The 14,484-nt window shown below is 36.0% G+C and overlaps 1 protein-coding gene across 1 annotated transcript in view; it reads left to right on the plus strand.

Moving 5' to 3' along the window:
• The window catches only part of LOC5568385 (fatty acyl-CoA reductase wat), a 108,908-nt gene that overhangs the window by 36,344 nt on the left and 58,080 nt on the right, over positions 1-14,484 (plus strand). Inside the window, exons 3-4 of the mRNA XM_001658000.2 lie at positions 4,763-4,878; positions 4,962-5,356. Coding sequence (XP_001658050.1) covers positions 4,763-4,878; positions 4,962-5,356 — 511 coding nt within the window. The remainder of the gene's footprint in view (positions 1-4,762; positions 4,879-4,961; positions 5,357-14,484) is intronic.

The following is a 14,484-nucleotide window of genomic DNA, read 5'->3' on the forward strand; positions in this document are numbered from 1 at the left end:
ATTTATCAAAAAGTTACATGATGTGATCAACAATAAAATAGATTTAAATTTTGTGTAAATGTTTAAACAATGAAGAATCAAAGTGATCAAGGACACACAATAAAGTATACCATCAGTGTACCCGTTTCCGCTCAACAGACAACTGTTCAGTAGCGACATTATACAACTTTTAAACCCGAATAACAGGAATACCAATATTGTCTGTTTGCTTGATGTCTAATGATGTTTCTGTAATTTGAAAGTAAAGTAGCAAAATACTTATTTATTTAACTTTTATTTAAAACATTTCAAATGTTTCTTTACAAAAATGTACGATTTTCTGTGTTTTGACTGTGGAAGCTGTTTTCAAGGCTTTTTAGATTTTTTTCTGTTAGCCTTTTCAGTTTCGCACATTGTGCAATTGTGGTTTCGAAAATGAACGCGGCTTCTTAGGCTTTCTTTTCTTGTCCTCCTTAACTGCTAGCTTTTGTGTTTTTTTCAATTTCACGCTCGTTTCGTTTTCGCTGTTCCAAATTCGATTGCTTCTTTCTCCTTCACCTTTGCTTCCACGAATAAAGCAAATTCTTTGCTTGTTGCAACAGTCAGTGGACGCAAAACCTTCCGCTTTTGAGTTGTTTTCGTAGTCGTCGGTAGGCTGAACGAACTGTTGAATACCACATCATCAACGTCGTTCTCCTTATCGCTGTTGTTCTGCTCCGGTTCAGCATTTTTCATGGGTGGACGAGCTAGAGATGTAATACGGGAAGAATCGTTTTGCGGTAGATTGAAAAATATTAAATCCGTTGGTTTTTTTGAAAACGATTCATTTCATCCTTTAAAAATCCCTTGAAATCGCTCTCTTCATCCGTAAGTTCGCCTTCCCTTATTTGTTGTACTTCATCATTGGCCGCATTGTCAGACTTAGCATTGCTGCAGAGATCATTGCAACTGATTTTAAATTCCACCATACGTATGAAAGGTTGGTGTCCGAGATATTGCCGGGCAGGTAACCGATTCCTCGTGCTGCTGGAATTCCGCAAATTGCTCCATGGTGAGTCTTCTTTCTAACAGTCGAATCAACCTCTTCTCTGGTGAATCTGAAAGCAGCGATTCATTTCCGGATTCGTTTTTATTCGCATTTGATGGTAGAGAGTAGTAATCCACTGCATAGGGTGACCACGGATAAATTCCACTACGCATAAAGCCGCTCCGGATAACTGCTTTTTTGATGCAAAACTAATTAGAGCATTTTGCATCAGAGAGCATTCTTTAGATTTGCTGATTGGAACCATTCCATTTTCTGCCTGGAACTTCAGGGATTGGCTTTGCCTGACATCAAGCGGCTGAGTTAGGTGGGTTGAATTAGGGAACAGAGCAACGGGTGTTATCTGATTTTTCTTACAAAATTCCGAAGTCATGAGGGTCGTGTGGCTTTTGTGCCCATCAACAAACAAGATAACCGGTAGTTGTATGATTTTTTTCAAAAGCAACGGTTGAAACATATTTTTCAGGAAATCGTAGAAAGCATCACTGGTCATCCATTCACTAGCGGTTTTTCCAATTCCCCAATCTGGCACTAATTTCTGCAGGAAGTCGACACTTGCAAGGGAACAGCACTAATGGAGGAAGAAGGCAGCCGTCGGCACTCGCCGTAAACAGTGCAGTATAGCTTTCCTTATCGTTGTCGGCGTTAATCGAATACAAGTGCCGCAGGCTTTTTAGGGCACGGCACTTTTGGTTCTTTACCACCAGTTGAAAGGCTGTATCGTCCATGTTAAAAATTCGTGCGGACTGATCCAATAAATATTCTACATTCGTTTCCTTCAAGTAGTCTTGAACTTCCAGGAACTTTGGGATTCGGTAACAATGGCTCGATGTTTTGCAAAAACACTAGGTTTTCGCAGCGAAATTTCCTTGTGTCGTCGCATGAACAACCTAATCCACTTCCGACCTGGTATAGGGGTTCCTGGGGTAATATGCACCACTTAAGGAAAATGTGCCGAAATGAACACTAAACAACATGTATGTAGTGTTTTAATACACGAATCTAGTTGGTTTGGGTTCACCCTACTTGGTGTTGAGCGAATTTTCATCCTAATTAAATTAGATAGTTGGAAAATTTAACTTTTTTCAAACACTAATTTTGCGTGAATTAAGATTGATGCGGGGCACGATGCACCGCTTTTTGGGGCAGAACGCACCACAACATTGAGGCAAGACGCACCTAAACAAAGGGGCATGATGCACCACAACAATGAGGCAAGATGCACCATCGTGTTTTAAACGTAATTTTATTTATCGTAAAAACACGAGTTTTTGATAGTTTTCGTGTATAAGATGATATAATTGTGCATAAATACGTTGGTAAAGACTTCAAATAACCTAACTTTCGTGATTGTAGTTTATTTTGGACTGGATCGTTCTGCCCCAACCGATGGAGTGCATGTTGCCCCAACCGGGCGCTTAACACAAAATGTTATGAAAAATAGAAATCGTTGTGTTATTTCGCCAAATCATGTAGTCAACAACTTACCCAGTCTCTAATCATCTGTTTTATGGTGAAAGGTTGTGAAAATTCTCAATTCATCGCTCTCAAAACAACAAGATCTGGAAAGTTACATCAGAATCGTGCTTTTCGAATTTATTGCTCTATCTCCTTGTTAAGTTTTCCAAAATGTATCAAATTTTCAGAGTGTCAACAATTTGCAACGTTTCATCGATTCGCATAGTGTTTTTCTCTCAAAACTCGTTGATTTCAGAGAAACTGACAGGGTGCGTTTTGCCTCGGCAGTGCATATTACCCCAGGAGCCCCTACCATCCTTGAATGGTATTATTTTCTTCGTCAACTTGACGAATTGCGCGGCGCTTGTTTTCAGGTGCTTCTCAGTTACAGGGAATCCAGTGCGAGCAGCCAGCTTCATCCAGCTGACTATGCGAGTATCCTCACCATCAGTTAGAATGCTCAGATATCCTTTTTTTTCTTGCGATACTCGTTACGAAGCTTGTCCCGCAAGGTTCCTGCTGGAACACCGTAGCGGACCGCAGCTTGTCTTATAGATGTACCACGTTTTGCTGTATCCAAAGCAAGTTACACTGCTTGAACAGTGTATTTTGTTTCTTTTAGTTGCCGGCATCCTGTTTAATAAAAACGAAACATACATTGAGCGGCAATTAGCACCAGTTAGTTTTTCGACGGCCCAGAAACCACTCATCGTTTTTTTTTTCAATTTGAACTCATGAAAAACGTTTCCATCGTATAAAGAACACTGTACTATCGAGTATTATGCGTAAAATTACTCACATGTTAACAATTTATGGTTCAACATCGAAGAAAACTCACTAAAATGCTTAATTATGCGAACTTAACTTCTTAACCAAAACATCAACAACATGACGCTTCTGTCATTTTCAATGAGCGCGGCACTGAAAAATACAGATACTCTAATTTTAACACTTTTTTGCTCAAAATGTTTGATTATATCTGGACAAGGGCCCAAGAGGTCTAAAGCCTTTTTTGCCGTTGCTGTTGAGCCCTTTTCAACCTGCCCACGCAAACTCACACCACTATCAGAAAGATTGGTGTTAGCTCTTCCTGATAGTGGTATTGGTGAGCGTGACCGAGTTGAATTGGGCTCAACAGCGTCTTGCAAAGCCAATGTTTACCAATGTCAATGTGCCCTTCTGAAATGTTTGTCCAGATATTTATCAATAATTGATTTAAATAGTGATATGCACTGATCGAATTAGTGATAAAGTTAAACATGTTTATTTAAATTGAAGTTTAATGTACAAGTGAGCGGTATTTCGATTTGTAAATCAAAACCTCAAGTTGAATGAAATGGATACAACATTTTAATATCAAATAATTTTTAGTTTAAAAGAAAAGAAAAAGTTTTAAATATTGTATATTATTGAAATTGTTATGAAATTGTTTAAAAACAACAAAAAAATATATTCAGCAGAAACAAAACACATTATGTTATATTTTTGTTTCAATATGTTCTGTGAATAAAGGAGGCTAACAAAAGCATATCATATTACGATATAAAATTCTGATAAAATGTTATTATATTTTTGTAACAAGCCTGGAACCTTTCATTGTATATTATTGAAATTGTTATGAAATTGTTTAAAAACAACAAAAAAATATATTCAGCAGAAACAAAACACATTATGTTATATTTTTGTTTCTATATGTTCTGTGAATAAAGGAGGCTAACAAAAGCATATCATATTACGATATAAAATTCTGATAAAATGTTATTATATTTTTGTAACAAGCCTGGAACCTTTCATACACTTAAGTTGTGCTTTGAGTTTGATTAAATTGAACACTATTTAACACTTCAGTCGTTGCGTTGTTGTATTTTGTACAACACTGGTAAAAAAAACGCTTTTCGTTTACAACAGCAGCGTCGTGGTTATGACGGTGATCAACCACGCGACGACTGGAAGGTTAAGTCAAAAGAACCAGGAAAGAGTGAATTGTCATCAACGGAAGTCAATTATTTCAAACGAAAAATGTTCATATTCTCCAGTTGTAGTATCCGTCAGTCTGTAACCCGTCGTATCTGATAATATTGATCAGATACGACGTTACACCTTATTACGGAAAAAAATACTCAAAAACCATCAGTACCAAAAATACGCTAAACTAAAGGTTTCTCATTCATCTTGTCCTGATTGTCATCTTACCCGGACCTACCCTATACGCTTCCCGAAATTTGAACTCTTGTAGATTCAGATAATACATTCTAATGAATCGCTTTATCTTCTTTTCAGCACTGATCTACAAACTGCTCACAAGCTGTCCGGGCATTGAAAACATATTCCTGCTTGTGCGAAGTAAACGCGGGAAAGACATATTTTCACGTGTAGAAGAAATCTTCGACGATGCCGTAAGTTTCTAAATCCATGAACCCGTAAACCAACAAGGTCTTAAACTAATACACATCCCCACATCCTTCCCTCTCATCATTAGATGTTCGACAAAATGAAAGTAGCCTGCCCAAAGTACGACCACAAAATCCGAGCCATCGCCGGCGACTGTATGCTTCCAAACCTGGGCATCAGCCCTTCCGATCGGGAAGTCCTGGTCGAAAATGTGAACATCGTGTTCCACCTGGCAGCCACCGTGCGTTTCGACGAGAAAATGAAAACCGCCATGCAGATCAACGTCAAGGCCTGCCGAGACATTTTGGACCTGTGCTACGAGATGAAACACCTCAAGTCGGTCATCTACGTCTCGACGGCTTACACCCAGTGCCCGCAGAAGGTGGTGGACGAACGGTTCTACGAACCGCCGATCGACTCGAAGAAGATGATATCGCTCACCGATTGCGTCAGCGATACCATGATGGAAAACATCACACCCATGTGAGTATATTATACATACCCGAACAGATGAGAGAAACAAGATTATGATAGAATGTGTTTCTCTGATATGATTTTATACATCACCAATTGTTATAAATAGGAGCTCCAATTTTCGATCTAGCACTTATTTTCTATTAGTATGGAAATCCGTAATTGGTATAAAAAATTTTCAAATTATGTTACTGTTTACAACTCCGGATATTGTGTACAACAATCGTACAAATGTCATGTTAAAATTATGATACATGTTGTTATAAATCCAAAAATAAATGTTCCAAAAAATGTAACAAGTTAAAAACAATGCCATTATAACACAATCATGTTAAATTCTGTTATTTTTAACTGTTGTTGATAGAAAAGTGTTAAATTCTTGTTATGTGACTCTGGTCGGGTAGGAAGCTAATCCGGGGAACGCGTTTCAGAAAGGCATGGGCGACTGATTTGAGGGTAAATTCAAGTTAGAACACCGTGTCGTCATAGTTTCACAGTTTGCTGCTAATTTGAATTGGTTTGTTCGTTTGCTTGGAGATTGCGATTGCCTGTGGTGCCACGCGTGCTAGACACGTATGGGAACTATCTTCCGAGTATTGAATTAAACAAATATGCTGATTCTTGTAGGTGCGGTATGCGTAACCGAAATAATCTTCAGTAGGTGCCCTAAATGTACAATGACGTCGACAAACTTTTGATTTGTATTGGTCCAATATTCGAGCTCAAGAAATCTCCAATTCTAAGTATTTAAAAATGGTAATTTTTTTAGCTTCCGTCGTTTAAAATTTAATGTTCTGACGTAAATTCTCCAACTTGACCTTATAACTGTAATGTCTTCTATGAATAATTGAAAAATGTAAAAGAAACTTCTTTGCCATGAAGAAATCCAAGGTTTTTACTACCATCGATACAGAGAAATTCGAGTATTTCAAAGCACATGATTAAGGAACTAAAGTTCAAAAACTAAAGGGCCAAAGGAAAAAAAAGTTAAAAGTATTTGTTTGAGAGAAAATTTCATGAACTTGAGAATAATCTCCTTTTTCACTTTTCGTCCTTATATCTTTCGATCCTCTGTCCTTTCGATGTTTTGTCTTACGACCATTTGTCATAAATTCTATCTTGACGAGGAATATCAATTCATAAATGGTTAAATTATATTTCCATCAACAAGGTTTGAGGACAAAAGATGAAACGTCGAAATCGTTAAATACTTCGCGAGAGAAACTTCCTTAGAAAGGTTTTAAAAACCTGTAGTCACTCCTTTTTTCCTCTACCATCTTTTTCTTTTTCAACTTTTTCCATTCGACCTTTTGTCCTGTCAACGCATAGTGTTTTGACCATTTGTCGTAGATTTGATAGATAAAAGAAACAGCCTGATGGGCAACACTTTTTTACCGTTGAAACTCTTAAAAGTTCAAATCTCATAGTTGAACATTTTCGCTCGTGAGTTGCCGTGATGAGCGATTGATAGCTAAATTATGACTCATCACCTCATATATCGATATTTTCCCACAAAACAAACATGGCAGCAATGTTGTGCTTGTTCGTAAGAATATTAACAAACCTTGATCCAGCATGCAAAGAAACTCAGTTTGGGAAACTTATACGAAGAGAGTCAATTTATCACAGAACAAAAAATCCAGAGGAAGAACGTCCCTGTATCGACCTCTAAGAATCTCTGAAAGATTGGGCTGTTTTGTGGTGGGGTGCTGGGTGCGTATTTCCCGGGAAGTTCTATTTCAATTGAATAATTGACCATTCATATTCAAACAATAGCCATTCTACAATTTTCTTTACATGTCATATTAATCAATGTCTACGCTAGATCAAAAATATCATTCATTTTCATGTTTATTAGTTATGCATATCTCTCTGATATGCATGTCCAAAAAAGATTATATGCAAGACTTCATCTTGCAACTTCATCAGGATCTTTCGAGGAATCTGTTTCGTGAATTGGGAAGGCTACAAATATCTCAAAGAATTTTTTTAGTATACCAATCACAATTTCAATGTATGACTGTAGTTGATTCTTATTCCAGTTTCGAAGGATTGATCACTAATTTGTCGACTGTTAGTGCTATTTTTGTTTCTGATGTTGGCTTTTAATTTTTTTAGGATCGAAAACAGCCATATTTTTTTTCTTTATCCGACGTTTCGGTTCTTATTGAACCCTTTTCAAGGAGTCAAAAAAGTTTGTTGTTTTGTCGTTATTGTGTTTTTTTTTTCTGGACATTTAAGCGTCATATGTGTCTGTTGTTTCGTGTGTTTAACTTTCAGAAAAAAATAAATTAGAAAGCTAATTTGAATTCGCACTGCACTTTTTCGCGGTAGCGCAAACTGCAATATCACGATTAAATGTTCAAAAAAAAAACACAATAATGACAAAATAACAAACGTCAAAAAATGTCTAATAAGAACCTAAATGCCCCTGAAAAAGGTCTATTAAGGACCGAAATATCGGATAAAAGGAAAATATAGCTGTGATTGATCCTAAAAGACTGAAAAGCCAACACCGTAAGCAAAAATAGACCTTTTATCAAGTATAAACATCACTCTGCAAGTTTGTTGGCATGGATGCAATATTGCTTCCCTAACTAGCGTCCTAAAGTAAAAATGTGCTAATAAATTTGCATCTTGTCACTTACATTCGCAGAAGAGAAATCGATCATGTTACTGTTAGCACACGCTTGAATTGGCAAACATAGTTCTTAGTTAACCTTTACAGTACTAGATGCCGACATCGAAAATACATATTTCAAAATTCTGTCGTTTGTTCTGTCGCCAGAAGGTTGGTGTCTTCGGCAAAGCTATTCAGCAATTCAAGGACTATCTGGCAGTGAGAAGTCTCATTAGAAATTTATTCGCTAGTTAAAAGAAATCTTCAATATTCTCTACCACAAGAGCCTTATCAGCTAGAAGGTTGATGTCTTCGGCAAAGTTATTCACCAGATTGAAGGCTACAGGTAGAGGGCCTGATTGAGAATTTATCCAGTAGGTGGCATTAGCAACAAATTTTCCTAAATTGTGTGTATCTTAAGAACCTTGAAAGCTAGAAGGCTTTTGTTTTCGGAAGAGAAGTTCAGCATATGAAGGACTATCCTGCGGAGAACAGTTTGATTAAGAATACATCCGCTAGATGGCGCTGGTAAAAAGAAATTTACAATCTTCAATACTTCAAGGTTCTCAACAGCTAGAAGGTTGGTGTCTTCGGCAAAGATATTCAGCAGATGTCTACAATGGTTCAATTCCACGAAATCAATATAAATTTAGTTATACACGGAAAAAAATCCGTTGCCGGAATCATGAACAAAAAGTCATGAAATCATAAAATTTTATGTTTCATAATATCATGACTACAAGTCATGAAACCATGGCTATTATTCAAGAATTTGTGTGCTCAGGGCGTTACATAAATCCAACTGTCACTTTTTTCATTTAAGTCAACACGTCTTTTGCGATCGGTAGTGTTTTTTTTCCAGTGAAATTATGAATAAGTTTTGTTTACGGAAGAGGTTAATTAGAATATCATGCTCGTCGGAACTTTGCCATCATATCGATGACATTCCCGATGACCCAATGACTGCCATTGCTATTAGATGTGCGAAAATGTACTTGCAAGATTTCACACTGATTATTCCGTACCGGGCAATGATTGACGAAGGTTTTGCTTGACAAATTCGTCGGCGATTTTAAATTTTCGGTGTGATGCATTCTCCACATCTTACAATAGAGCAGCTCACACAAACCTTCGGCAGCCGGATGATCTCTACCACTTTCCACGCCCGCAGAGTCGTTTATTTTTCCATCGCCAATACAATCCACAAGCGTTTTGCAGCCCAGGGACGATGTGCCAATTCAACTGATGTTTGGAATGACATTTTTCGTGCAAACCTAACCTTGTTTTGGGTGCCGCATTTTTACCCGTGTACTTATATTCAATTTGAACTGTTTGTACTTCAACCATCTACTAGCCATGAAGCTAGCAACACATTTTCTACAATTGCATGTATCTCAAGAATTTCTAATCACCGCCAGATATCCCTTCATATGCTGAACAGCCTTGCCGAGGACACCAACTTCCTAGCTGATATGGATGTTAAGATACAGACAATTGAAGAAAATTTGTCACTAGCGCCACCTAGCGTATAAACTGTAATACAGTTCCTTCACCGCTAGATAGCCTTCAATCTGGTAAATAGCTTTGCCGAAGACACCAACTAAGTTGCAATAGTCCAGTGTACATGATTGGGATAAAATAGAAATTTTAAAGTATACTTCAAAGTTTCTTCATAGAAAAAAATAAGCAATTTTGTTTAACCTTGTTTTTAACCTCGAAATTAATTGCTACATGTATTTTTTTTTTTTTCAAAATTAAATAGATTGCAATGATAGATTTTTAATACACTTTGAATTCATAAATAACTTGCTTAAACATCAACTTTTAAGGCAATCTCTAAAATTTCCTTGAGCATAAATTGTAATTTTAGATTGCACTCAACATTTCTTACACTCAAAATCTAAGAACCATTCTTTTTTTTTTTTTCAAACCTGTTTGCCTGTGAAGCAAAACACAAAGCGATGGCATGTGTTTTTTTTTCTGAATAAAAATTTTAACTAGACATCGCATTAAAATTAAACTTACAGAAAACAGACAGTCGTTACAAGTAAGATTTTCGTAATTTGTAGTAAAACAAAATAAGTATACAGGGTGTTCGTAAATTATCCGAACAACAAAATATGGGAAAGATGATCTTACATTTAAAACGATAAAAAATCAATGACCGTGTACCTTTTTTAATACATCCATATGTTGACACAAAATAGAATTTCAAATAATTTAGAAATAATTGCTTCTTTCTGAGATACGCAAATTTTAATTTTTCGGAGACGTTATTCTTGAGGGCCGCTAGTCATTTTAGAGATGTTTTCTCCCTAAAATCTGAAATAGATTATTCCAAATTTTCTATTACTGTTTGAAGTAATCTACAGTTCCTTGGCTTCAAGCTAGGCTGGAATTAGAAAATGAATCAGTTCAAATTCTGTGCGTTCTGTGGACTTTTATCTTCCGTCAAAAAGCTCTAAAAACGGCTCTCTCTAAGACCTTTCAACGCTTTTATCTTGATTTTACAAATATTCGAAATCGGAAATGAGTGAAACTTACTGCTAAAGATTATAATAGGTCAATGTATTATACCATGCAAGAATACTGAAATTTTTCAACCTAATTGTATTGAGCCATGCCTTCAAAGTTTGTACGGATAATTTGCGGACACCCTGTAATATGCTTCATGAATTTCAAAGACCTCCATGTCCCTTGGAGTTGCCCAAAATTTTATGGCACATAATGTATTAGAGCACTGCGATCTGTCAAACTTGGGTACCTTTTGCAGTGCCAAGGGACCAAATGCAACACTAGAAGTGGTACCCTATCTGAGCCCGAGTGGGACGGACCTGTAGGGTGCAGAACCACTTGGGCACTTCAATGATTCACTTTGGCATGGGGTGTTTTTCTTGGGCGAATTGTCTGAAAATTTGCAATAAGAAGCGCTCCAGTACAACGCGTATTATTGCCAAATATGAGCTCGGTAGCTTTCAAAAAACTCACTGCCGAAGTGAATCAAAAGTGACAAGAATAGGATCCAGCTCCCTAAGAAGTTTTCGCTAGTAATATTGACTTACCTGTAAAAGGATTTAAAAATAGGAGTTTCCGTAGTTTTTAAGTAAATTAATTTCAAGATGGAATCAAAAATATTTATATCTGCTTAGACATACTCACAAGTCTTTTATATTCAAATTTATGTAAAAAAAAACTACATTTTATCGCTTTACATATGTTAATATGGGCAAACAGGTTTGAAATTATGGATTTTCGTGGTATTTTAATTAAAAGAAATTCAGATTGTAATCAAACATTTCTTTTTCGTCCTAAGCATGTTCGCTGGGCTTCCACAACTTGAAACAAAAAAAAACTACATGTTATCGGTTCAAAGTTTGTTTCATAGGCATACAGGTTTGAAATATTAGATTTAAGTAAAGCGAACGTTGAGGTTAATCTAAAAATGTGTTTGTTCTTCCAAACATGTTCAACTATCAACAAATATCACATTTCATGGCTTGGAATGGTGTTGCATTGTTGAAATTGTGCCATAGCGGATAAAATTAGGGAATACCTTCACTGCCGTGAATCGCAAGTTAGTCCCATGAGCATGAGCATGAGCATGAGCATTGATGGCCGTACAATTCGTAGTTGCTACTCCGTGATTGACAAGAATCATCAAAATTGTACAGGGAACCAACAGATGTAGCTTGGGAGTAGTATGCCATCGTCAATGTACATTTTCGAGGACTCTGAAATTAGTAATGTCAATAACGGCGCCGGCCCCGTCCTTACGATAATCGAGGAAGGGAAGGAATGTTAGTGTGACATCCATTGTTACTAAAGACCGAGTATACCTCTGCATCTTCATGGTTGCCACGGGAAGGAGTTTTGTTAGTGGGAGGGCTTCAAAGCTACATGGTCAGGATTCACCTTGGAAAGTGATGGGATTCGTGTAACCTCTGTTTAAAAAGTTATCTATCAATGCGTCGACATCTTAAACATCGAACTATTCAAAGGTTTGAATCTCGAAATATTATAAAACATGGATAAGCGCTTATGTCAACACTTAAAGTGACGAACTATTCATAGTTTGTTCCACAAATTCATTAAAAAAATACATGTTATGATACAAATGTGTTATTACAAGCATGAAACGAGCTCACCAATTGGTAATCCATCCTCGACTGAACAGTTACAATCGCAGCGACAACACGTATAAGTTGGAATATAAAATAACTCCGATGGCGCGCAAATGAAGTGCTAACAGAAAAAAAACACTCCGAGCAAGCGAAAATTTTTTTTTTTTTTTTTTAAATCTTTATTTGAGTGTATTTTAACGCACGAGGGCTAGCAAGCGAAAAATGAATCCTACAGCTCGGGTCTTCGCAAAGCACTGGGCAAACGAACGAAGCCAGCGAAAAAACACTTCGAGCGCGCGACAATGAATCGGACTCTGAATCGCAAGTTAGTCTCATCTGTAAAAAGTAAGCATTGATAAAATGGGGTGTGAAATTTCCAAACTCGTTTTCCATACGAATATTCAAAAAAATCCCAGAGGATTAAAATATTTTCAAATCTTAATGAAACTTTCACAATTTGCATTTCTTTACGATGTCTTTCTGAGAAAAATATAAAGATTATCAAAACACGGTTCATTTTTGTGTTACACGGTGCGGAATTCTGTAGTGGGACTGATATGCGATTACTTTTCATTATGGGACAATTTGACTTGCTGACTTACTTTTTCCGAACAAATCTTATTATCTCATTTGGGCAGCTGAAAGAGCATTGGAAAGTATGTTGAAAATTGAACTCAACTCAATTTTGACGAAAATTCAGATGGGACTGACTTGCGATTCACGGCAGTTCAGCTCAATAACATAAGATAGACGGCCTATTCCGAGAACTTTTTAAGTGTGCGCTCATTTTGAATTAAGTTTGGATCCATTGCTGTAACAATTTTAAAAAGTCGCTGCACTAAGAGTGTTATTTTTAATTGTTGAAATTTTGAGTGCAACAAAAAATGTCTACTCAACTAGGGTTGTCATGTCTATTACGGCTTAACCAGCCGACAGTGTTTTGAAAATACCTGAAGGTCGTAGACACAAAAGTCAAATTGACTTTTGTGTCTACGACCTTCAGGTATTTTCAAAAAATGTCTATTTCACCTTAAACATGTTCTAGGCTTAACTAACGAAACTTACAAAAAAATTAATGCTAAAAAACTATATTTCGTAGATTTCAATCCTGATTTACAGACAAATAGGTTTGAAATTAAAGATTTAGTTGTTTTTTTAAGCAAAAAAAGTTTTCAGTCTTTTTCCTCTTTCTGCTCGAACATATGTTCTGTTCTTGTATTATAAAATGTATGTAGAAAAACTACATGTCGGCGCTTTGATATTCGTTTTAAAGGCACACAATTGAAACAAATAAGTTTTTTCATAGTATTTAAGTAAAAAAAAAAAATGAGTGTATCCAAAAATGACTATTTCTGCTCAAATATATTCACTTGATCATTAAAAAAGAATTCTTGCCCCAAAAACTGCATGTCATTCAAAATTCAAAAATTTAATATTTAATATTTTTAAAAGTAGCGTTAAAACTTGAATTTCTATTATTGCTAAAACTAGAAGAGGCTTCAAAAAAGGAAAGGGATGTTCAAAAATAAAAATTATAAAAATCAAAAACCAAAACTCATAGATTTGCGACGAAAAATAAATCATTGCCAAAACGTGGTTAGAACAATTTTAGATAACTAAAAATGATGTTTTGATTGAAAATAAAAAAAAATGGGTATTAGAGGGTTAAGGTTTGAAGAATGAGTTTTCACTATGGGGTTATAAGCTTGTACTTGTAAGATTTTTGTGCGTTTTTGCTTGGAGGAATCACTCATTTTTTTTTTGCTTCTAAACTCTAAGTGGAACAGACTTTAGGTATCCCAAACAACTCGGGTTACCAATTGTGTTCAGTAACAGTAGTGAAAGTCGATTTTCATACAAAATGCTCAACTTTGACATACTGTAACTTTGTTTCCTTGTCAGCAATTGGCATGACATTTTGGCAGAGAACTAGTAATATCCTTAACTCCATTATCACACAAGTTTTTCGCAGTACCGTTCAAAAAGTTAAGCACTAGATGAAATCGCTTAAAATAATAACAGTTTTAATAATTCGAATATCTACTTTACTTGGAGTTTTTAATTGATTCTTTACATATCGCTTCAACAAGTTTCACTCAAGCTATAAATGTATAAACAAGGCATTTTTTACAAACAGAAAATTACAAAAGTAAAATTATTATTTTTTGAGCGATTTCACCTGATGCCTAACTTTTTAAACGATGCTGTGAAAATCTTGATAATAAATTGATATTTCTAGTTCTCTGCCAAAATTTCATGCCGATCGCCCGTGTGGAAATAAAGTTACAGTATGCCAACGATGAGCATTTTGTATGAAAATCGGCTTTCACTATTATTATTCTGACCACAACTATAAATCCGGAACCATCATCGAATTCAAATTTTTCACAGTATAA

Source organism: Aedes aegypti, chromosome 3 (genome assembly GCF_002204515.2).
Source record: "Aedes aegypti strain LVP_AGWG chromosome 3, AaegL5.0 Primary Assembly, whole genome shotgun sequence".
NCBI lineage: Eukaryota > Metazoa > Arthropoda > Insecta > Diptera > Culicidae > Aedes > Aedes aegypti.